This window comes from Chionomys nivalis, chromosome 12, assembly GCF_950005125.1.
Source record: "Chionomys nivalis chromosome 12, mChiNiv1.1, whole genome shotgun sequence".
Classification (NCBI taxonomy): domain Eukaryota; kingdom Metazoa; phylum Chordata; class Mammalia; order Rodentia; family Cricetidae; genus Chionomys; species Chionomys nivalis.
In genome coordinates, this window is record NC_080097.1 from 62,173,824 (window position 1) to 62,200,091 (window position 26,268).

The 26,268-nt window shown below is 37.9% G+C and overlaps 1 protein-coding gene across 1 annotated transcript in view; it reads right to left on the reverse strand.

The window, feature by feature from the left end:
- The window catches only part of LOC130884710 (ankyrin repeat domain-containing protein 62-like), a 37,854-nt gene extending 11,800 nt beyond the window's left edge, over positions 1-26,054 (reverse strand). The window contains exons 1-4 of the mRNA XM_057785848.1: positions 25,801-26,054; positions 23,375-23,492; positions 22,469-22,642; positions 21,035-21,141 (exon numbers count right to left, since the gene is read on the reverse strand). Of these exons, the coding sequence (XP_057641831.1) occupies positions 21,035-21,141; positions 22,469-22,642; positions 23,375-23,492; positions 25,801-26,054 (653 nt within the window). The remainder of the gene's footprint in view (positions 1-21,034; positions 21,142-22,468; positions 22,643-23,374; positions 23,493-25,800) is intronic.
- Positions 26,055-26,268: the final 214 nt, after the last annotated feature.

Consider the following 26,268-nt stretch of genomic DNA (forward strand, 5'->3'; position numbering starts at 1 on the left):
CACACATACACAGCTTCAGTGAGCAGCTTTCACTGCATGCTAACAGCCTGCCCTATACAAAGGTATAAAGCAAATATTTGCTTATTTCATTCATAGTATGGAAACTGCAGTATAACCTCCTCGGCATTGCCTATGGCTGAGGCAGAGCATTTGTCCCACCAACAAATGGACTGCCAATGAGGCTTAGCATGTTGGAGACTTCCATCAACCATTGTCACCACAAAGGAAATTTAGTGTGGATATAATGTAAAGGACAGTCACCCACATTACAATAATACTGACTCTTTTCAATAAAGTCTTTCAGATTCCTCTACACTCCATGTACTCCTATTCACTTGATGCTGTGCTCTCCATAGGCAAGGTAGGTGTGAAAGACACTGTGGTGACAGCTGAAAGCCCAAACGCTGTAGTGTTCCTCCCACTCTTAGACTCTTATCCAGACTCAATGGACCAGTCAGTGCTGTCCCCTGCAGAATGATGCTCCTTTTCAGCCTTCCTCCTACTGTGGCAAATTGTCCTGGAAATTATGTCTATCAGCATATAAACCAAGTATCACCATATCCTACACTAATAAAACCAAAGGAAAAAGGTGCTGGTGGTATAGCCATTAGGGCGAGCGCTAGTCTAGAATGCTTAGAATGGCAATGTTCAATCCACAGCACTGCCTACAGGACTCAAAGTCCATTTTTTAAAAAGTCGAGCAAGCCTATTATTTCTTATGCCAAGAAATAGATTAAATAGCAGATAATTAAAGATAAACATAAAACCATATGTGAATTGTCTAATATGTCTAAATAGAGAAATTATAGAAAGGAACAAAACCCATAAAAATGTAGTTAATTTAGTTTTCAAAATCCTTAATGAAAGTAATTGAATACTGTATTTCTGTTTTTTACATGATCACCTTTTATTAACACTAATATATATGTAGCATAAATGTAATATATTTATTATAAAAATGAAAAAAATTTTACTTTATAACAAGCAAAATTGCCATCACATAACTCTAGAGGACACATACTGTGGACTAGTAAGAGGTCCTTATATTTATACAGAGATACTGTGTGCATCAGAGGCACATGTTAAATAAACAAACATGGTTCAGATAATATAGTTTGTTACTGAAATTTCTCAGAAAATCATTTCTTAAATAATTTTGAATGTGAAGAACATTAGGAGGCAAATTTTAAAAAATGAAATTACATTTATATCTTATTTACTTTGTTCCTTTTTTGAATGAATTAAGTTGCTATTGAAACTAGGGAAGTAGCAGCAAAGTATTTTTGATTACTCTTACCTACACTGATCTGAATAGACTTCTTAAGTATTGATTTTAGCTCTCCAGGTGGTCGTATGCCGCTGTGACATATTTTAAAAAGTAATATTTTAATATTCATACAAGAACATTTACCGAATGCTTTGATTATTTGTTGTTTGATTTCCTAACATACATTAGAGATTTACAGTCAAGCATTAACTTGTCCGTCAATCAGTTGATTAGGTTTGGTGACACTTTTAAAAAACTTTTCCCATGTGAAAGAAAGGAAAGAATTTAGTCCACAGAAATTAGTCCAACAAAAGCATAGAAACATACAAGGGAGAGAGACAGAGATAGATGGAGAGATAGAGAGAAAGAGAGAGAGAGAACACCAAAGACACTAGTTTCTCTCCAGCACATTTTTAATGCTGTAGTAACTGATGGTCACTCTTGTGCTCAATGTAATTAGTACCCCAATTCCACTTGTCATGTCATCGTCTGCTCCTAGAGCATCACAGAACCCCTTTCTCTTTCAGGTTACTTTGTGGGCTCTCAATGCATGTGATGCTATCTCTCACAAGGTTTTTTGTGGACCATACACTAGATTCCTGCTTCTGCTAGCACTCTGACAAGATACCATGGCCTAGGAGGTGCTCAAGCTGTCCCTTAGTAGTCCACTCATGAGTGGACTTGAAAGCACAATCGGCCTGTGTCTATTCCAAATGAGCATTGCTATTAACTTAACGAGATAAAAATATGAACAAACAGCAATAAAACTCAGTGGATAATTTCAGGTTATTAGCTTGAGACAGTTTAGAATTCCTAGGAGAAAGGAACATGGTTTTTACAAGGTGTATCTTTGAACAGTTGTAACTACTGTAAATTATGAATCTACACTTTGGACATTAACTGTGATGCATTTTGGACCTTTTAACTTGGAGTAATTCATTAATAAATCATTCATTAGTAATAAGCAATTTATTAATGTGTATCGAATGTTTTATGATACATGTTCCCACAAATGATAACACAATTGTCCTTTATTATGGCAGTAATCAATTAAAATGAGCACAGATCTAGCTTGACATACCACCTTTAATTTTCTGCCAAATCACTGTCTGAGATAGCAGATCACTGACAGAAGGGGCCTTCTACTCTATGTTCATGTCCTACTGATGGGGAAGACCAAGCCCACTTTTAAAGATACATAAAGAGTAAACAAGCCACAGTTTGGCTCTCTACATTCAGATGATCTACTGAGATCCAGAGACTTCATTACTGTAGAAAACAGCTCACAGGAATGGACAAGTGATGGATGGAGCACTGTGGTAGGAAGAAGGCATGGGATCTTCCACCATCTATAAAAGGGTCCTACACAGAACAAAAGGGCCTCTGCATGTGGAGATGGTGTCAAAGGAAGAAAGTAATTTGTTGGCTTCTTGTAATACTGTGTGATAATGCAGAATGAAATCAAATTCTGTCAGCTCTCAGAAAGATAAATGCAATGAAGATCTAGTTCAGTACCTGATTTCATAAAAAATTTGAAAAGGCAAGGAATGTCAGATGGACATAGTGAGTGTGGTTATCATCAGTAGGCTCATTTTTCAAAACACAGAATTGGTACTTGGGAAATGATGGTTGAGTATATACCTCATATCCACGATCTAAAAACAACAATATTTCTGGCTAAAATACATTGATAATACTATGGATCCCAGCACTTGGGAGGCAGATCTCTGTGAGTTCAAGACCAGCCTGGTCTACAAGAGCTAGTTCCAGGACAGGCTCCAAAACCACAGAGAAACCCTGTCTCGAAAAACCAATATATATATATGGGGATTGTAAGACAAAGCAAAAATTAAGTGTGTAAATCGGTATCTATCTGAGAATACAACCAATAATTGGCTTGTTATCTTTGAATTTCCTTAGGAATATTGTATTCTTAGACCTTACCTGCAAAAAGGCTTCTTATCAGTACTGTAATGTACTTCTAAAAAAATCAAAATGAATTTGTTACAATGCTAGAGAAATATAACATATAAAATGATTAGGTACATAGTATCCATTTTTAAGACTAATCTAGACTATTCTAGAGTAAATACTCTTTTGTAGGAAATTTGTTCATGTAGAATTAATCCATTTTATTTCAAATCAAACAAGACTTAAACTTATCAAGCATAATACCTAAAAATAAACACCCTGTGATTCCCAAGACAGCCAGAACTACATAACAATAAAACTGTGTCTCATAAACATAATAATAAAACATAAAAATAAAACTGTGTCTTCTGCTAGCACTCTGACAAGATTTAAAATGGAAAAAAAAACTCCATAGTCCTATACACATTTTTCTTTTTTTTATTATGTATACAATATTTTGTCTGCGTGGATGCCTGAAGGCCAGAAGAGGGCATCAGACCTCATTACAGATGGTTGTGAACCACCATGTGGTTGCTGGGAATTGAACTCAGGACCTTTGGAAGAGCAGGCAATGCTCTTAACCTCTGAGCCATCTCTCCAGCCCCCCACATTTTTGTTCTTTATGGAAACGTAGAACCTTGTTGAACCTTTTAGTTAAAATTGTTCATTTTATCAGGCAAATTCCTACCACTGGGACTATATGTATGGCTTCTGTCTTTTGTATCAGGGTGAAACCTGGCAGAAAGAAAGAGAAGAGGGACAAAGATCTTTACATAACAGCTCAACGGAGGGCAGGCAACAAGCTTCCTCTCCTCATCCCCTTTGGGGGAAGAATATCCCTAGTTCCATCTGTGTTCCCAGCCTTATATGCAGCTTAAAAGATGCTCATGATAGCAGGCATCATCTCCCCTGAAATGAATTATTGGAAAGATCTCTCCCTTGGTAGTAATAACCCCGAGCTCTACCTCAGGTGCAAGAGCATCAGAGAAGCAGCTGTGAGACTGGAGCAGCAAATTCCATGAGCTACCTTCTGACACAGGATCATTGTACATGTTTACATATGTAAACAATAAACTCACTAAATCTTTCACTGTACACTCGCAGTTTGCTTTTAGAAATGAAACATTGGAGGCAGGCAGTGTTGGCTCACACCTTTAATCCCAGTGCTTGGAAACAGAGGCAGGAGGCTCTATGGGAGTTCAAGGCAAGCTTGTGTAGAGAATACATTAAAGGGCAGGCTCCAATCTACACACAGAAAAACACTGTCTCAAAAAAAAATTAAAACATAAACAAACCAAAAAAGAAATGAAATGTTCATTAATTTTTTTTGTGTTGTTTAAAGTCAAGGAAACTTAGTGTGCCTTTTTAGCATTCCCCCATGTCTCAGCACAGCCATTTGAGCCACCAACTAGTGGACTGGGATTGCGGCTCAGTAGGAAAGCCTATGCTTGTTATGCAGGAGGCCTCAGTTCTCACCACCACAAATGCCATGAACAGCAAACTTCATAATAAAGTGACACAAAGCTGTCTCCATTAATTGAGTCCATAATATTGACTCTCTTCATCTTACCTCTTGAGGGAAGAGGGTTTTGGATTCACTACCTAGTGTGGTTGCCACTGGCAACTTAGGTATAAAAGACACTGTGGTGACAGTTGCTGAAAGTAAATACTATGTGGTGTTCCTGCCACTGCCACAAAGTCTCTCCAGACTCAATGGAGAAGCAGACAATTCTTTGAAATACAGAATGATGTCATTTTCTACACTTTGCTTTTTCTTTCAGTTTTTATTCTTGAATCATGCTTTGCAGCATGGAAATGATATAAATCCTTACCATGTTCTATTTAACAAAAACAAAGCAGAGATAATGGGTAGGGTGCTTGCCTAGAATGCTCCCAAAGTCTTACGTTCAACCTCTAGCACTTCAGAGAAAAGAAAGAAAAAGAAAGGAAGGAAGGAAGGAAGGAAGGAGAGAGGGAGGGAGGGATTTAGGGGTGGGTGGAGGGAAGGAGGGGAGGCAGGGACCAAGAAAAAGAAAGAAAGAAAAGAAAAACATATAAGGATTGATAAGTCTTCCTAAAATCAGTGCATTCACTGTAAAAGAAACCCTTCCACCCTAAAATAGGAGATTTCTAAAGAAAACAATTATACAGTATACCAAAATTTTCCAAACTGAGAACTTTCACAGACGTTTAAGAACTCGGATGATTTAATTACATCATACGGTAGGAAATTAGTTAATGAAAATAAGTGATTAAGGTTTTTTGTGACATAATTTCATTTTAGGGCAGTGAGAAGCAGATAATTCTTTGAAATACAGAATGATGCCATTTTCTTCACTTTGCATTTTCTTTCAGTTTTTATTCTTGAATCATGCTTTGCAGCATGGAAATGATATACACCCTTACCATGTTCTATTTAACAAAAACAGAAGGCAGAGATAATGGGTAGGGTGCTTGCCTAGAATGCTCCCAAAGCCTTATATAACCTCAAGCACTTCAGAGAAAAAAAAGAAAAGGAAAAATACAAAAAAGAGGAGGGAGGGAGTGATTTAGGGATGGGTGGAGGGAACGAGGGGAGGCAGGGACCAAGAAAAAGGAAGAAGGAAAAGAAAGAAAAGGAAAACATATAAGGATTGATAAGTCTTCCTAAAATCAATGCATTCACTGTAAAAAAAAAAAAAAAACACTTCTACCCAAATAGGAGATTTCAAAGAAAACAATTATTCAGTATTCCAAAATTTTCCAAACTGAGAACTTTCACAGACATTTAAGAACTCGGATGATTTAATTACATCATACGGTAGGAAATTAGTTAATGAAAATAAGTGATTAAGGTTTTTTGTGACATAATTTCATTTTAGGGCAGTGAGATGTGTAGCAATATGAAGTACAAAATACAAGGCATTTGTCATAAACTCAGAGAGAATCTGCATTTCTGACAATCCTATGTGCTGCAACGTGACTATGGAGCACGTGTGCCATGTAAAGATGTTTCCTCATTTATTCAAAGGCTGTACAGATATCAGCATGAAAATGAAATAAGCAATGTTTTGACAAAAATACTTCACACTTGAAAGTGCTTTATTATACTTGTTTTCCTTAACTCCTTTTTGGGATCTAAAATCTTTACTCTTCCTTATTTCTTCTTCTGGGAAGGTAGCACAGATGGAGTAATTCTTACCTTTGTTGAAGGTGACACACTTTTTCTTTGTCTTCTCTGGCTCTCTTGTCATTGTTCCTTCACTGTGACATATGTTGAAAGTGATCATCATTTAACTATCCATATAAAAACACTTAGCATGTTTATAAATTCTTTATTTTTGAGTCCCTAATACATCTTACATTACATATTACATAAATTCTTTATTTTTGAGTCCCTAATACATCTTACATTACATATTTACAAAAACATTTTTGAAACGGGATCTCATTATGTATTCCGGCTAACTTTTAACATGATGTGGGAGTGTCATATATCAATCTGTTGATTTCATTGGTTAAGTAATAAAGAAACTGCTTGGCCCTCATAGGTTAAAACATAGGTGGGTGGAGTAAACAGAATAGAATGCTGGGAGGAAGAGGAAGTGAGTTCAGACTCGACAGCTCTGCTCTCTGGAGCAGATGCCATGCTCTCCTCTCCAGAGTAGACGCGATGAAACTACAACCCAGGATGGGCGTAGGTTAGAATCTTCCCGGTAAGCGCACCTGGGGTGCTGCACACATGAATAGAAATGGGCCAGGCAGTGTTTAAATGAATAGAGTTTGTGTGTCATTATTTTGGGGCATAAGCTAGCCAGGCAGCCATGAGCCGGGCTGTGGGAAGAGGCCCACAGCTCCCTACTAAATTAACACACTATATGTTTCATGTTTGTCTTGAAATCAAAGAGATCTATGCTTCCTGCCTCCCACATTCTGGGGTTAAAGGCATGGGCAAAGAGGCCCAGCCAAATAATTTTGAATTCATTCTTCAACAGTTGGTGATGATTAATGACTGCTCTCCTTTCCACCATTCCTCATGGAGAAGAACATAGAAAATTTAGCTCTTGATTAAAACAACATACACACACAACCATATACACACACACATACACACAGACACACACACACATCCAAGCACACAAGACAGGGGAATGGCTGTTTTACCACACACTTTGTTCTGATGGTTGCAGTAACTGATTGTTTTGTGCTCTAAGTACTTAATGTTCCTATTTCATTTCTTCCCCTAAACCTAAAGCACCTTTTCCTGTTTTCTGTCAAGAAACATTTTAGACATTACATTTAGTCACTCATTCTCTCCCAAGAAATTGCTTTGGGAGCAACATCTTGATCTAAACATCAAACATCTAAAAATCTAAACATCTAAACATCAAGCTGCCAACAATATCAGAATTCACCATATTTTTGTGATTTGAAGCTGCTTTATTGGTGGTATGTGCACAAGTACATGATGAAATTCTTTTTTTTTCCCTTTTTTTGGGGGATTTTTGAGACAGAGTTTCTCTGTAGTTTTGAAGCCTGTCCTAGATCTGGTTCTTGTAATCCAGGCTTGCCTTGAACTCACAGATCCGCCTGCCTCTGCTTTCCTGAGTGCTAGGATTAAAAGCATGCACCAAAACCACCTGGATCTATGATGATCCTTTTTATACTCAACGGCCATTACTTCCTGTACAAGTCTTGAGTATTTACAGGGCACTGCAGAGCAATACAGTACCCTCAGCTCTACTCCATCCGAACTACAGCTAAGAGCTCCAAATTTCAGGGCTTCTGGTTGGTAAGCTCTGGACCAACCAGTTTGTTTTTCTAACTTCACCTACCTTGTGATTCACCACAGTTGGGGAACTCATTAAGGGAGCAATTAACCTTCAGGACAGAAGCATGTCTATAAGGCAATTCTGAGGTGATCTTTAGCAAAGCCTTGGAGAGTTTTGAACCTTGCCATATTATTCACACTCTTCCCACAGACAACTCAGCCAAACAAATTAGTGAAAAAGATTAATGACTTGAAAATGAATCCTTTTACATATATGTGCAAAATATGGTATAACTGTGTATTTCTATGTATGTGTGATTTAAGGTACATACATGCCAGTGTGTAGGTGTGGTGATTGGAATACAGACTTGGGAGTTGACCCTAACCTTAAGCATTAGTTTACCAGCTGGGTCTCTCACTCATGAATGCAAACCTCAGGCAAGCAATCCAGAAAATGTCAGGAGATGCTCTGTCTCCACCTGCAATCTCACCATAAGCTCACCAGAATTTTAGAAGCTCACAAGACCAACAGGCGTCATATAGACCCTGGGAATCCATCTCCCATTTTTCCATATGCACAGCCAGCACTTTACCTGCCGAATCACCTCCACAGACAGGGAGCCCTAATAGCATTTCATGCTGTATCAGAGGAATAATCAGTTATTTAACAATATAGAGAAATATTCAGCTTTGATTAGCAAATAATCAAGAAGCTGAAACTGCCTTACACAGAGAAAAACATGGTGGCAGATTCTGAATTTTATATTCTCTACATACTCAATGTATTTTAAAATCCAGACATTCTTACCTGAGTGAGATTTGGTCTTTTAGTCTTCGACTAGCTATAAAGTAAGAAAACAAAATATGTTATAATCAATTATAAAATATAAGAGCATCAAATGCCAAAGCCAATATTTTTTACTACATATACTTTGTCCCCAAATGTGGCTAAAATTTAAAGTGAATATTAATTTATACACAACAAATATATGGATAACACTTAATTGAGACTTCTTTGTATGTTTCAAATAAAGACAAATTTATCAAAAGTTACATTTATAATAATTTGGTGTACAAAACACCTATGATCTTGAGCACTATAAGACATCTTAACCAGAATCAGTATCGCAAGCTGAAGTGTTAAAGTAGTAGCACAGTGTTGTTGCTGTTGCTTTTGTCTCTGGACTAGTGGTGGTAGGAGAATTGTAAGTGAGCTTACTCATCCTGTATGAAAGTGAAAAGAGTTTCTCTAAGGTTTGAGTTGACCTTATTCCATTGAAGATGAAAATTCCAGACACAAGGAAGCTAAGTCTATGGTGACTGCCCTTTGCAGCATAGCAAAATGAAAAAAAAAAAGGACAAAAAACCACAAGCAGACCAAGGACAAAGGCTCCTGCAAAGAATTTCAAACTGATAGGTTGGCAAAGCTCCAGAGAGGGGTCAAGGTGTGTACTCTCCTCAAGTGCTTCTGAGGAAGGTACAGAATCCCCTCAGTTCTAGCTTCTGGTCCCTCACTAATCGGCAGTGCAAAGAAATTCAGCATCAGTAGCTATCACCTCCAATGGTAAGAGCTATTGCAAAGCCCCCTGCAGTAGTTATGCACCATGAACTGTATCTCGAGGGCAAGAAGCCTGGAAGAAATGTAGGGACCAAGCAGCAATTCCATGGTAGTAGTACCTTACAGAAAAAATCAGAGTTCTCACAGACAATGTCTCAAGCTCCCACTGCATGCTAAAAGCCTGCCCTCTGAAAAGGAATAAAGCAAATTCTTGTTTATTTTATTCACAGTATATAAACTGTAATATAACTTCCTTGGCATTGCCTATGGCTGAAGCAGAGTGTTGGTCCCACCAACAAATGGGTTGCCAATGAGGCTTAGCAGGTGGGAGACCTCCATCAATCCTCTTCACCACAATGAAAATCCAAGGTGGTGCCTGTTCACCTGCAAGCTCTGTGGAACCCTAAAACACAGTTTGTTCCAATACTGAGGGGCCCCAAGTGCCAGCGAGCTCTGTTGAATTCTGAAACACAGCTTGCTACAATACTGAGGAGACCTAAGAGACAGCCACAGCAAGGATTGGACCAAGATGCCAAGACACTGCTGGCCTCATTTGAAGGAAGAGTTGGGTAGGTGCCTATGCAAGAATTCCTCCAACATCCTAAAAAATAACATAATAACACCAGAATTCAATGGACACACAAAAGGAAGACTTGATCATCCTAACCCAGAAGTAGAAGAAAACGACTTGGAATGTAACATTATGGAAATGATGAATACCTTTAAAGAGTAAGTAAATAACTCCCTTAAAAAAATTGAAGAGAAGACAAAGTTGGAAGAAATTAATAAATCCCTCAAGAAACCCAAAAATACCCATGAAAAAACAATCAAACAAGTGAAAGAAACAGTTAAAGACTTGAAGACTGAAACAGATGTAATAAAGAAAACACAAACCAAGGGAATTGTGGATATGGAAAATCTGGGTAAACGAACAGGAACTACAGATACAAGTATAACTAATAGAATATAAGAGATGGAAGAAAGAATCTCAGGTGCTGAACATACTATAAAGAAAATACTCATTGGTCAAATAAAACATTAAATCCAACAAATTCTTAACACACAAAACATTCGGGAAATCTGAGCCACCATGAAAAGGCCAAAACTAAGAATAATAGGAGTAGAAGAAGGAGAGAAACTCCAGCTCAAAGGCACAGAAAACATATTCAACAAAATTATAGAAGAAAACTTTCCCAACCTAAAGAAGGATATACCTATGAAGATACAAGAAGTTTACAGAACACCAAATAGACTGTATCAAAAGAATAGCATCCCCTAGCCATATAATAATCAAAACAAAGAACATACAGAATAATGAAAGAATATTAAAAGATGCAAAGGAAAATGGTCAATTAACATATAAAGATAAACGTATCAGAATTACACCTGACTTCTCAATGGAAACCATGAAAGCCAGAAGGTCCTGGATAGATGTGTTGCAGACACTAAGAAACCATGAATGCAAGTCCAGGCTACTGTACTCAGCAAAGTTTTCACTCACTATCTATGGAGAAAGAAAGATACTCCATGACAAAAACAGATTTAAACAGTACATATACAAAAACTCAGCCTTACAGAAAGTACTAGTAGGAAAACTTCAACCCAAGGAAGCTAACTACACCCACAATACCACAGAAATCTGGTAACCCCCCACAAGCATAACCCAAAGAAGGGAAACACCCAAACATCACTGCTGAAAGAGAACCAGAGTTAACAACCACTAGTCATTAATATTGCTTAAATCAATCGACTCTTAAACACAGGATAAGAGAATGGATATGAAAACAGAATGCAGTCTTTTGCTATTTACAAGAAACACACTTCAAACTCAAAGACAGACTCTACCTCAGAATAAAGGGTTGGGAAAATGTCTTCCAATAAAATGGACCTAAGAAACAAGCGAGTGTGGCTATCGTAATATCGAACAAAATTGATTTCAAACTAAAATCAATCAGAAGAGATGGAGAAGGACACTTTATACTCATGTCAGGAACAATTCATCCTGAATATATACGCCCAAATTCAAGAGCACCCACATATGTAAAAGAAACATTACTAAAACTTAAATCATACATCAAACCCCAAACACTGATAGTAGGAGATTTCAACACTCCTCTCTTTCCAATGGACAGATCAACCAGACAGAAACTTAAGAGAGAAATAAGAGAACTAACAGATATGAAGAATCACATGGACTTAACAGATATCTATAGAACAGTCCACCCCCTCAAAAGAAGAATATAACTTCTCAAAACCTCGTGGAACCTTCTCTAAAATTGATCACACAATCGGTAACAAAGCAATCCCCCATAGATACAAACATTTGGAGCAAACCTCTGTGTCTTATCAGCTCACCATGGAGTAAAGTTAGAACTCAACAACAATACTACTACCAGAAAGCCTACAAACTCATTGAAACTGAATAGTCAACTACTGAACCACCCCTGTGTTGAAGAAGAAATAAAGAAAGAAATTAAAGTCTTACTTGAATTCAACAAACCTATGGGACACTATGAAAGCAGTGCAAAGCAGAAAATTCATAGCACTACGTGCCCACATAAAGAAAATGGAGAAAGTTTACATCAGTGACACAACAACACACCTGAAAGCTCTAGAAAAATAGAAGCAGTCTCGCCCAGAAGGAGAAGAAGACAGGAAATAATCAAACAGAGGGCTGAAATCAACAAAATAGAAGCACAGAAAACAATACAAAGAATCAATGACACAAAGAGCTGGTTCTTTGAAAAAAATCAACAAGATTGACAAACCGTTATCCAAACGAATCAAAAGGTGGAAAGAGATCACCCAAATTAACAAACTCAGAAATGAAAAGAAGGACATAACAACAGACATGGAGGAAATTCAGAGAATCATTAGGTCATACTACAAAACCTGTACTATACAATATTGGAAAATGTAAAAGAAATGAACAATTTTTTAGATAGATACCATATACTCAATGCCCCAATCAGTGCTGTCAACTGTAGAATGATGCACTTTTCTCAGTCTTCCTCCTATTGTGGCAAATTGCTCTGGAAATTATGTCTATCAGCATATAAACCAAGTATCATCATATCTTAAACTACATAATAAAACCAAAAAAAAAAGGTGCTGGCGGTATAATCAGTAGGAAGTTTGCTACCAGAGAATGCTTATAACAGCAGTGTTCAATTTTTCGAACTACCTACAGGACTCAAAGTCCATTTATTCCTTTAAAATGTTGAGCAACCCTATTATTTTACAGGTCAAGATTTTTGTCAAGATATATTCAGAATAAACAGCAGATAATTAAACAGCAGATAATTAAGGATAAACATAATACCATATGTGAATTGTCTAATATGTCTAAATTGAGAAATTATAGAAAGAAACCCAGAAAAACTTATTAGCATTTAGTCCTCAAAAAACTTAAAGTAAATGAATACTTTAAGCAATCATGATCATCTTATTGACATTGACATTGGTGTATATAATAATATGTAGCATAAACACAATGTGGTTTTAATAAAAAATTCATTTATAACAAGCCCACTTGCTGTTACATGACCATAGAGGACACATGCTGTGGACTAGTTAGAGATCTTTTTATTTATACAAAGATATCATGTACATCAAAGGCTCACATTAAATAAACAAACATGTTTCAGATGATATAGTTTGAGACTGACAATTTCTCAGAAACTATTTCTTTAATAATACTGAATCCCAAAAACATTTGAAGGCAAATCAGAAGAAGATAGAATTACATTTCTATATTATTTCTTCTGTTCATATTTTCAAAAAACCAAACTGTCTTTGAAATTAGGGAGGTGGTAGTAAAGTATTCACCATCACTCTTACCTCTCTTAATCACAAAAGACTTCTTCAATCGGGATTTTAGCTGTCTTGCTGGTCTTACTGCACTGTGGCATATTTTAAAAAGTAATATTTTAATATTCATATATAAACATTTTCCAAATGTTTTTCTAAAATACATTAGAGATTTACCATCAGCCATTATATTGTCCTTCAATCAGTTGATTAGGTTTGGTGACAATTTCCTTAAAATTTTTCTCATGTGAAAAGAAGAATTTAGTCCACTAAAAGCATAGTAAGACACACACACACACACACACACACACACACACACACAAAGAAAGACACTAGTTTCTCTCCAGCACATTTTTAATGCTGTAGTAACTGATGGTCACTCTTATGCTCAATGTAATTAGTGCCCTGATTTCACTTGTCATGTCGTCTGCTCCTAGAGCATCACAGAACCCCTTTCGCTTTCAGGTTACTTTGTGGGCTCTCAATGCATGTGATGCTATCTCTCACAAGGTTTTTTGTGGACCATAGAATAGATTCCTGCTTCTGCGAGCATTAAGACAAGATACCATGGCCTAGGAGGTGCTCAAGCTGTACCTTAGTAGTCCACTCATGAGTGGACTTGAAAGCACAATCGGCCTGTGTCTGTGCCAAATGAGCACTGCTATTAACTTAACGAGATAAAAATATGAGCAAACAGCAATAAAACTCAGTGGATAATTTCAGGTTATTAGCTTGAGACAGTTTAGAATTCCTAGTAGAAAGGAACATGGTTTTTACAAGGTGTATCTTTGAACAGTTGTAGCTACTGTAAATTATGAATCTACACTTTGGACATTAACTGTGATGCATTTTGGACCTTTTAACTTGGAGTAATTCATTAATAAATCATTCATTAGTAATAAGCAATTTACTAATGTGTATCGAATGTTTTATGATACATGTTCCCACAAATGATAACACAATTGTCCTCTATTATGGCAGTAATCAATTAAGATGAGCACAGATCTAGCTTGACATACCACCTTTAATTTTCTGCCATATCACTGTCTGAGATAGCAGATCACTGACAGAAGGGGCCTTCTACTCTATGTTCATGTCCTACTGATGGAGAAGACCAAGCCCACTTTTAAAGACACATAAAGAGTAAACATGCCACAGTTTGGCTCTCTACATTCAGATGATCTACTGAGATCCAGAGACTTCATTACTGTAGAAAACAGCTCACAGGAATGGACAAGTGATGGATGGAGCACTGTGGTAGGAAGAAGGCATGGGATCTTCCACCATCTATAAAAGGGTGCTACACAGAACAAAAGGGCCTCTGCATGAGGAGTTGTTGTCAAAGGAGGCAAACAATTTGTTGATTTCTTGTAACACTCTGTGATAATGCAGACTGATTCCAAATTCTGTCAGCTCTCAGAAAGACAAATGTGATGAAGATCTAGTTTTCTAGCTGATTTCTGGAAGTTTTGAAAGGCAAGGACTGTCAGATGAATATTGTATGTGGTAAACATTAGGAAGCTCATTTTCCAAAACACACAATTGGTACAGGGGAAATGATGGTTGAGTATAAACCTCATGCCCATGATCTAAAAACAATAAATTTTCAGTCTAAAAATACATTGATAATACTGTGGGGATTGTAAGACAACACAAAATTTGAGTGTATAAATCGGTATCTATCTGAGAATACAACCAATAATTAGCTTGTTATCTTTGAATTTCCTTAGTCTTTATATATTGTTAGACCTTACCTGCAAGAAGGCATTATGTCAGTGCTTAAATTTTCTTCTGAAAAAATCAAAATTAATTCATTACAATGCTAGATAATATAACAAATAAAATTATTAGAAGCATAGTATAATTTTTGAGATGAATCTAGATTATTATAGAATAAATATTCCTTTGTAAGAAATTTCTTCATGTGGAATTCATTAATTTTCTTTATATTTCAAATCAAGGAAGACTTAAATTTAACAAGCATAATATAAAAGGTAAACACCCACCTATAAACAATTGAGATGATCCTAAATGATCTCTCTCAGACAGATAGAGAGCAGCATCCTTACCAGTATAAGCATCAATTGACTGTGTCACAAAATAGCTTCTGTGGTTCTTGTTTGACTTTGGGATAATGACACGAGGAAAATTCTAGAGTCTAGATGGTGGCACACAACTTTAATCCCAGCACATGGGTGGCAAAGGCAGGTGGATCCCTGTGATTCCCAAGACAGCCAGAACTACGTAACAATGAGACTGTGTCTCTCAAACAAAACAACAGATTCAAAATGGAAAAAAAAATCCATGAGCCTATACACATTTTTGTTCTTCAGGGAAACAAAGAATTTTGTTCGGCTTTTTAGTTAAAATTGTTCATTTTATGGTGCAAATTGCTATCACTGGGACTAGATGTATGGCATCTGTCTTTTGTATCAGGGTATAACCTAACAGAAAGAAAGAGGGGCAAAGACTTTTACATAACAGCTCAAGGGAGTGCAACAGGCTTCCTCTCCTCATCCCTGTTGAGGGAAGAAGTTCCTTAGTTCTATCTGTGTTCCCAGCCTTATATGCAGCTTAAAGGATGCTCATGAAAGCAGGCATCATCTCCCCTGAAATGAATTATTGGAAAGATCTCTCCCTTGGTAGTAATAACCCAGAGCTCTACCTAAGGTGAGAGATCAGCAGAGAAGCAGCTGTGAGACTGGAGCAGCAAATTCCATGGGCTTCCTTCTGACATAGGATCATTGTACATGTTTACGTATGTAAACAATAAACTTACTCAATCCTTCCCTAGACACTTGAAGCTTGCTTTTAGAAATAAACATTTGAGTTGGGCAGTGATGGTGCACCCCTTTAATCCGAGCACTTGATACCAGAGACATGCAGATCTCTGTAATTTCAACCCTAATCTTGTCTACAGAATGAATTTCAGGTTAGGCTCAAAGTCAACACACAGGAAAAACCTGTCTCACAAAACCAAAATAAACATAAGAAAACAAAAATGAAATTAAACCTTCATTCATTTTTTTTTTGTCTTGATTAAAATCAGAGCCAGGAGGTGGTGGTGCAGGCCTTTAATTCCAGCGCTTGGGAGGCAGAGGCAGATGGATCTCTGTGAGTTCGAGACCAGCCTGGTCTACAAGAGCTAGTTCCAGGACAGGCTCCAAAAAACCACAGAGAAACCCTGTCTAGAAAAACCAAAATTAAATAAATAAATAAATAGATAAATAAAGTCTAAGAAACTTAATGTGCTTTCATACCATTCCCCATGACTCAGGAAGTTCATTTGAGCCACCAACTAGTGGACTGGGATTGCGGCTCAGTAGGAAAGCCTATGCTTGTTATGCAGGAGGCCTCAGTCAGTTCTCACCACCACAAATGCCATGAACAGCAAACTTCATAATAAAGTGACACAACGCTGTCTCCATTACAATAATATTGACTCTCTTCATCTTACCTCTTGAGGGAGGAGGGTTTTGGATTCACTACCTAGAGTGGTTGCCACTGGCAACTTAGGTATAAAAGACACTGTGGTGACAGTTGCTGAAAGTAAACACTACGTGGTGTTCCTGCCACTGCCACAAAGTCTCTCCAGACTCAGTGGAGAAGCAGATAATTCTTTGACATACAGAATGATGTCATTTTATACATTCTGCCTTTGTTCCAATGTTTATTCCTGAATCATGCTTTGCAGCATGGAAATGATATTCACCCTTACCATGTTCTATTTCAGAAAACTTAAAAAGTACTGAAGGTAGGGATAATGGGTAGGGTGCTTGCCTAGAATACTCCAAAAGCCCTGTGCTCAACATCTAGCACTTTAGAAAACCAAACCAAAACAAAAAAAGAAGGAAAGAAGAGAAGAAAGGAAGGAAGGAAGAAGCAAGAAAAAGAAAAGGAAAACATGGAAGGATTGATAAGTCTTTATGACTCAATACATTCTTTATGGAATGAAACTTTCACCCTAAAATGAGAGATTTCTAAAGAAAACAAGTATCCAGTAGGACAAAACTGTCCAAATTGAGAAACTGTACAGACATTAAAGAGGTCAGAAGATTTTAATTATATCATAAGGTAGGAAATTATTTAATGAAAGTTATTAATTACAGAGGTTGGTTTGTGACATAATTACATTCTAGTGACACCTACCTGTATACTGTTATGCAGTACAAAACACAAGGCTTTTTTCATAAAACTCAAGGAGAATATATATTTCTAATAATCCTATTTGCTGCAATGTGACTATGGAGGACACATGTGCGTAAAGTTGATTTCTCCTTTATTCAAAGGCAGTACAGATATCAGCATTAATATAAAATAAGCAATGTTTTGACAATATATTTTCACAGTTGAAAGTTCTTTGAAATAATTTCTTAATTAATTTTGACTTTTCAGAATATTTGAAAACCACAGAACTGCATTTATACTGGATTTCCTTAACTCCTTTTTGGGGATCTAAAATCTTTGCTCTTCCTTATTTTCTTTAGGGAAGGTAGGAGCAGTTGGAGTCGTTCTTACCTTGGTTGAAGATGGCACACCTTTTCGTTGATTGTTCTGATTCTACTGCAGCTGCTCCTCCACTGTGACATATGTTTAAAAGTGATCATCATTTAACTATTCATAGAAAAACACTTAGCATGTTTTCTAAATTCTTTATTTTTGAGTCCCTAATATAACTTACATTAGATATTTATAAATAATTTTTTGAAACAGGATCTCATTATGCAGTCCAGCTGACTTTAATCCCACTATATGCATCATGTTGGTATTGAAATCAAGGAGATCTCTGTGCCTCCTGTTTTCCAAGTTTGGGGATTAAAGGCATGGGCAACAAGGCCTAGCCTAAGAACTCTAAATTCATTCTTCAACAGTTGGTGATTATTAATGACTGCTGTCCTTCCCACCTTCCCTCATAGAGAAGAAACAGTGAAAATTTAGCTCTTGATTAAAACACACACAAACACGAATGATAGCAGTGCTTTTTCCATATGATTTGCTTTGAATGTTCCAGTAACCTTGTATTTATATGCTTGTGGAGTCAGTGTTCCTGGTCCACTCATCTGCCTGCATATCCCTATGGCCCCACAGTCCTATCTGTCAGAACTCTTTGGAGGCATTTTGTTGAGTACTATGCTTTCAATGGTCAGTATATGAAAAGGTATTTTTTTTTTTGCTTCTAAGCATTCTTCTGCCTGCATTCTCAGAAGCCATGACAGTTGTGGTACCTTCAAATTGTTTTAACAGTTCTTTCATGTGTGAATGCTGAAACCACTGCCTGGCTGTTTCTTTGTTCATAGCCTTTTTGTGTAATCCTGAGTCTTTGTAACTCACAACCAGCTTCAAAACTCAAGAAAAGCAACATTCCTTTGTCAGTTATATTCTTCCCAGGTCAGAGCTAAGACTGCTATACTTCAGGGCCTATTGCCAGGATACTCTGGACCAGCAACTTTATTTTCCTAGTTTCTGCTTTGGCTGTCATCACGGTCTTGGAGCTTGTCAGGGGACTTTTCACCTGTGGTGTGAACCTTGTCCGAAATAGCACTGCTACTGAAGTGATCTCCAGCAAACTAAGAAAACCTTCCACCTTGACCACTATTTTCAATGTCTTTTTAGCAGATAATGATCTCCAGTCTTATTAGATCAACAATCTAAACTTACTTTTTGATCTTCATATTTGATATGCATTCCTGTTCACATCCGCCTATGCATTTGTGTCTGTTGATCCTAGTGAATGTTTTTTAGGTCAAAGGACATCCTTGACTGTCAGTCCTTGCCTCCTAACTTAGTTTTGAGGCAGAGTTTCTTGTTAAAAGCTGTAAAAAGCAGACTTTCTAAAGTATAACTTTCCAGACAGTCTCCTGTCTCCATCTCCCATGTCCCTCGAGGTTTCCTGAGGTTGAAGATGCATACAGGCACATGAGGCCCTTTCTGTGTGCTGAGGAGTTGAACTCTGAAATCTTGGGTTTGTGTGATAAGTACTTTATTCCTGAGACATGTTCCTAGTCATGAATTCCTAAAACTGTGCTGTTCCATGTCAAAGTCACAAGCATACTTTATTTGCTTCAAAAGTATCAGCTTTACAAATTTCTGTCTATTGTGTATTAAAGGAAGAATAAATGACCTCAAACGGTTCTTCTTAGAGAGAAACACAGGCCCTCTAACTGGATTAGAGGTTTAATTGAAAGTGCTCTGCACTCAGAAGCCATAGTTCCATAATTAATAGCAATACACTTATAACCACTTCCTTAATTTAGACTCAATGTCTTCTTTTAAAATATGAGTGTTTTAGATCCAGATAGATGGCTCAGTGGGTATACATAATGGTCATAGTAGCCCAGAATTTGAATACCTGGAATTCAACAAAAAGTCTGACACTGTAATGTATCTATAATCCCAGCACTTTTATAGTACAAAGGAAGTGGAGGTAGTAAGATTCCAAAGAGGCTTCCCAGCCTGCTTACCTGGAGTAAGTGGCTAAGTGCCAAATAAAAATAGAAAAAAATGCCTCAAATAAGATAGAAGGCAAAGCCATCACATAGTGTTGTACTGTGTCTTGGTTGGGAATATCAGTGCATGCGTGTCCTCTGACACAAAAACAAATACATGAAGATGAGGGATGCTAAACCATGTTAGAATATATGGTATGTACAAAGTGTATTTTCAATAAAAAATACACAACACACAGGCTTTACTTTTTAATTCATCTGACTTTAAACTTGCATGTATGAACAAAAAGGTAATCATTTGATTTTTAATGCTGAACTCATCTTAAATACCAAATATCCTATTTAGAGCTGCTATTTCTGTGATAAAACACCATGACCAAAATGAACTTGGGGACCAAAGGATTCATTTGGCTTATATGTCTACATCATAGTCCATCATTAAAGGAAGTTAGGGCAGGAACTCAAACAGGGAAGGAAGCTGGAGGCAGGAGCTTACAGAGGCCATGGATGGGAGTTGCTGACTGGCTTGCTCATTCTGCTTTCTTATAGAACTCAGGGCCATGAGCCCTGGAACAGCACCTCCCATGATGTGTTGGGCCCTTATCCATCAATCACTAATTACGAAAATGCCTTACAACCAGATCTTATGGATGCATTTTCTCAATGGAGTCTTAGTTCTTTGTACTCATTTTGGACAAGTGTCCCTATCCAGATTAGCTGTTTCAGGAGTTTGGGGGCACTGATTCACATCTGACTAACACAGTGTCAAGATATTTCAGACAGTAGAGAGGAAAAAATAATAGCATCTGGTAATATCATCTAATTGATGGATACCCTAATCTATTTGCTTATTTAAAATTCACTTAAAGTAGAGTGAATGATCAAAGAGAAAACATGATTTGAAAAAAAATTAAGTTGAACATATATAAGAAGAAAATATATAAGGAACAGGCTAAAAATAATAAAACTATACCTTTCAGTGTTGAAAATAAAGTTGACACTTATCAAAGTAAGCAACATTAATGTGAAGTTGCCTTAACTAGTAGAAAATTGCCAATCAAATCAGATTAGAAATGACAACTTGTTTTGAAATGGGAAGCTCAGCCCTGGTACACACTGTTCCTTTGTTTATGTTGGAACAGTCTCTTTTCCAGCTCACACTCCCTGTGAGATAGTTTTTCTCAATATGTGCTTATGAGTTGAAGCCATATTCCCTCTAGCATTTTAGTGTTCATTACTTAAGCAATGACACCCTCAAAAATGGCACTAAGATTGTAAAAAAGAAACGGTACCTATTTGGTGTAAGCTCCGGAGGTGCATCAGCACCGTTCTCAATTAAAAACTGCGCCATTTCAAGTTGATTTTCAAATAAAGCGAGTTTATAGGGTGTCAACCCATACTGTAAAGGAAAAATTTCATTTGATAAATTGACATGCTTCTCAAATGAAAAATGTATCATAGATTTTGTAAACAAAATGAGTCACAAAAGGATAGATTTTCCTTCAGCCTTTGCTGCAGATTCACACACACAGGGATTCCCTTTCCTTTGAAACATCTTCCCGTGAACACCACTATTTCCAGGACTTCCCACAAACTCTTGCTGGTTCCACGTTTCTTAGCTCCATGGAGATGTGCCTCCATTGCCCCAATCCTAAAACGTGCAGTTAGATTTGCTATGCCTCTGTTGAATGAGTGAACTCAAGTGGCATCTCTGGAGCAGTTTCTCAACCTTTTTTTCAAAACTATTTTCCCTAACCTAAAATTTTTCTCCCAAATCAAACATCATTTCCTGTTGTAGTGGTCCAAAAGATGCTGGAGGAAGACCTCAGACTCAAATGGTATGTAAACACAAAGAGTGCTTTTTCTTCAGAAACAGCCCGCATGCAACAGTCCATCACCCATATAAAGTGATAATGAGGACCACGGACAAGACATACAGGCCCTTTTAAAGTGGACATGGGGAATTCTATCTTTTTAATCTTTTAAATATTTTTCAATAATTGGGCAGTCAGGGAGCAGTTACATGGGGCACATGTTGATTGGACAGGACTAGTAACAGTTTCATCCATTGTGGGATTTTTCTGTCACATGTGGTCAGTAGCAGCCAGATCCTGCAACTCTGGTCTCCCTGCCTTATAAGGCCAGGTTTGAAATTGTTTAGCCAATTGGCTAAACTTGATTGGGGAACGTCCTGGATTCAGGCTTAGGTCATTAATTACAATGGAGTTGCTCCTTGTCTATGATAGAGTCACATTTTGGCCCCTTTGTTATGTACATATAAAATCTGAAGAAGTTAAGTGAAAATGTCTTCTCAGCATGTTTTCGTCAATGATCAAATTTCCACATTTACCTGTGTGCCTGTGACCTTTCCACTCTAGCCTCATCGCTGAGGGAGAACACACATCAGTAACTTCTTAATTGCAATAGATTTCTGTGTTTTCTACAGACATTTATCTTAAAATTATTTTTTTCTATTGTTTGTGTGTATGTGAAGTTTATGTGGGCCCAAGTCCTTTACTTGTTGAATTTTAAAGTAAAAACCAAGTCTGAAACAAAATGTGCTGTGCTGAGTTCCTTTAAGTTACCCCAAAACTATGAAAAACAGATTTGGAAAAAATGCTTTACTCTGAACAGATTCAGTGAGACTGCTTGAGCTTCAGAAGGTGGAAAGTGATCTGAGTGTCATTGCTGGAAGTACATTGTGAATGAAGTTGAATGATTCTTACCTCTGTTTCGGATTTAATGTCTACATTATACTCCAGCAGTTTGCTGACAACTGTTATGTTCCCTCTGCAAATGGCGTGGTGGAGGGCAGCATCGCCATTGGCATCTACAATGTGGGGATCAGCACCGTGCATGAGCAGTATAGAGATGCACTCTATGTTGTCCCGCTGGGTGGCCTGTGGGTATTGGATAAAGAGAGAGACACTGAAATCAAGAAGTTGAATAAGCATTCCAACAATTCCATCAATAGTTACCCTTGGATCAGACCAATTGTTTAGGTTATGCATATTATCCCTCTCTTTTTGAGAGAAGGTCCTCAAGAAACCAGACTTTCCTAAATTCATAACCTCCCCACCAAAGTTTTCCAAGTGGTAGAGTTTCAGAGGTGTGCCAGCACACCTAGATATTAAAGCATTTCACTAGCATTGTTTGGCCATTGTTGTAGTGGGGGAGGTTGCTTGTTCATTTGCTTGTTTTCATAACTTCACACTGGTTGAAGACACCTGGAAAGAAGGAACCTCACTTGAAGAATTGCCTCCACCAGGCTGGACTCTGGGAAGCCTGTATAGTATTTTCTTGATTGAGGTTGATATGGAAAGCACAGCTTCCTAGAGGTAGTAGCATGACTGGGAAGGTTGTCCTGAGTAGTATAAGATATCTGAGCAAGCCTTGGGAAAAGCCACGGAAAAGCATAATTCCCCCATGACCTCTGCTTCATTTCCTGCCTCAGGTCCTGATTGAACTCCTGACCTGGTTTCCCTTCATGACGGACTGTGATGTGGAATTGTAAGCCAAATAAACCTTTTCTTTCCTGAGATGGTTTTGGCCAGTGTTTCATCACAGCAACAAAAACCAAACAAGGATAAATTCTATTCCATTTTATACCAAAAGTGTTTTGCGATAGCTACCTTTATCAAGGGTGTGCAGCCTTCATCATCCTTCATATTAATATCGGTACAGTCGTTGGATGATAGCAATGTTACTACATTAGGATGGTTATGGGCAGAGGCGTAGTGCAGTGCACTCCTACAAATTGAGAGGACATTTTAGAAAATTACAGAATATTATGTAAAGGCACACTCAAGTAGACACCAATGTGCATTTCCTTCTGATATAAGAGAAGAAATGAAAATTTTCTTATTTACTTATTTCTCTACTCAGGTCTTCACTTTCTGTGCTAGGCATATAGTACATGGCTGTCCCAGTCAAGGCGAGTGCTCTATCACAAGCTTCATCCTTCCTCAGAGCAGCCTCTCTGGATAACAGGAGAATGCCCAGTAGATTGAACTCAGATTGGATTTGAATCCTACTCTAATCACTGAGTGTTACTAGTTACAACACAGACTTCCGATGAGCTCCACAAATCAATCTCTCCATCTGTAGAATGGGGATTCAACACTGCAGCTCTCTTACACAGTGCTGCTGTGATGCTTCAAATCACATCTTCAAGAGCACGTACAAATGCTTCCAGCTCCTGACAGCTCAGTGTTTGCTGGATACAATTACAATTTGTTCCTAATGATAACAAACACTATATTTCAATGAAGAGAAATAGCAGAATTATACCTACTGCAGATGTGAAAGTTTTTACTCAAGTATCTTTACAATATTTTAAAACTATATTCCCTAAGCTGGCCTTGAACTTGGCAATCCTCCCAGTAGGTAGGAATGCAGGCAGTTCCACTGCACCCACCTTACTCTTTATTTCACACTTTAGCATCGCTGATGTCTGCCACTTATAATTCATGATATTTTATGACTATAGTTGGCAATGTTTTTTACTTCGCTACCATACAAAATAAAAGGTCACCATTCAGTCCACTGTACCTTACATCCAATGAAATATGACACAATCCACAGGCCCATGACACTTCTAAAGGTCACAAGTATCTATGTAAATTTCAACTCTTAAGACTATGAAATGTAAATATATTCAGAATAGCAATAACAACAAACAATAATCTAAATTTTCATTCATCTATACTTTAATTTTTTTCATTTCTCAATGCCCAGAATTAATGCCAACAGGGATACAGCATAGTCCTCAGTCAATAGACAGAATATCCATATTAATATAGTCACCAGGTGGTAGCAAATGGCTTTGCCTTATACCTCCATGAATTAGCACCAAAACTGAGCAAATATATCCAAGGAGATAACCTATGGTATTATAGCTCCCTTGCTTTGATTTTCAAAAAGCTTAAAGACAAAAAATACTAGGGATTCAATTGAGCATCATTCATTGTTTTCAATATTTAAATTTATAGAATGTCAGGAAAGCTGACTGGACAGAGAAGTGTAATATTTCAAAAATGAGAGGGTCTTGAGAGCTAGTAGATTTGTATGCTGTACGGTAGATACCTAAGTTACGTGCAAGGAATAAGTGGATTGGCAGAATGGATAAATACAGCTGGAAAATTCAGTGTTTTTAAAGAATACACTTATTAAGCAAAAATACTTTGAAACAATAATTTACTGTTCTATTATTTGTATGAAACTTTAATTTGGAAGACTGAATAACTATAGACTAAATAACCTCACAACTGCAGACATGATCAAGAAGCATGTGAGCTATGGAGAATCTACTGTTGAGGGTCAGAATTATAGTTCAAGTTGAAAATTTCCTTATGAAATCCCTCAGCAAGCATGAATCAGACGTAAGATTTCTTGGAAATTCTTTATGGAGTTTTTTTGGCTTTGAGTTGGCTTTTTATGTGAAAATTTATCTTATGATACAATTTTCTTTGTTGTATATAACATAGCATTAAAAACATATACATTAAAGGGCTGGAGAGATGGCTTGGCATTTACAAGCTCTAGTTTTTCCTGCAGAGGACCTGGGTTTGATTCCTAGCACCCACACAGCAGATCACAACTGTCCATGACTCCAGTTCCAGGAGGTCCAACACCCTCTTCCTATGATTGTGTGGTACACTGAAAATACATGCAGTCAATACACTCAAACCTAAAAAATTTTAAGTGTACACATAAAAAGACGTATGTGGTTTTCTTAGAGAATTTCCTTTAAAGCCCTCAATAAAGTGCTCTAAAAGAGACAATGTAAAGGGATTTGTAAACTAACTGAAGTTCTTTGTTTTGCTTCTCTTAAAGAAAGCCTCAGAGCTGCTCTTCCAAGGTGTGCAGGTTTCAGGTGCCTAGGAGCCTAAAGCAGGTACACACCCAAAGGTCTCCATGAAAGAAGAGCCTTAAGCATGACATCTGCCCCCCCCCCGCAGGCTGCAGATCTGGAAGGTATGTTTCTCCCTGGTAGACCCTGACTGTCCCCAACAGTTTCTGCCCCTCCTGCCCCTCGCCCCTCCTCAGGCCCCATTACCTGCCCCTCCTGTCGCATTCGTTGACATGGTGTTCACTGGCATTGATCAATCTTTCTACCAAAGCCACATCACCCACACTGGCCGCCCTTTGGAAGCGCCCCACAGGATCGTACCCAATAAGGTACAAGGGAAATCGCTGCTGTCTTCGGCCCAAGCACCCACAACCCCGGCATGCAGACCACAGGCGGGTATACCAGCGAGTCCTCTGAGGGGCCCGAATGGTAAGGGCATCATACTCGAAGTCCTCCTGCATGTTGCGGCTCAAGGCTCCACAGGCTGTCCCAGCCCTCCTGGACCTCCTGACAACCCCACAACCCCCTCCCTGCTCTCCTGGCTCTCCCGACCCTCCCGGCCCTCCCGGCCCTCCCGACCCTCCCGGCCCTACCGCCCCTCCCTGCCTTCCCCTTTAGCCACCCGCACCCTCCCAAACCCAACAAGTAAATGTTCAAAATCTAGTTAGACTCCCC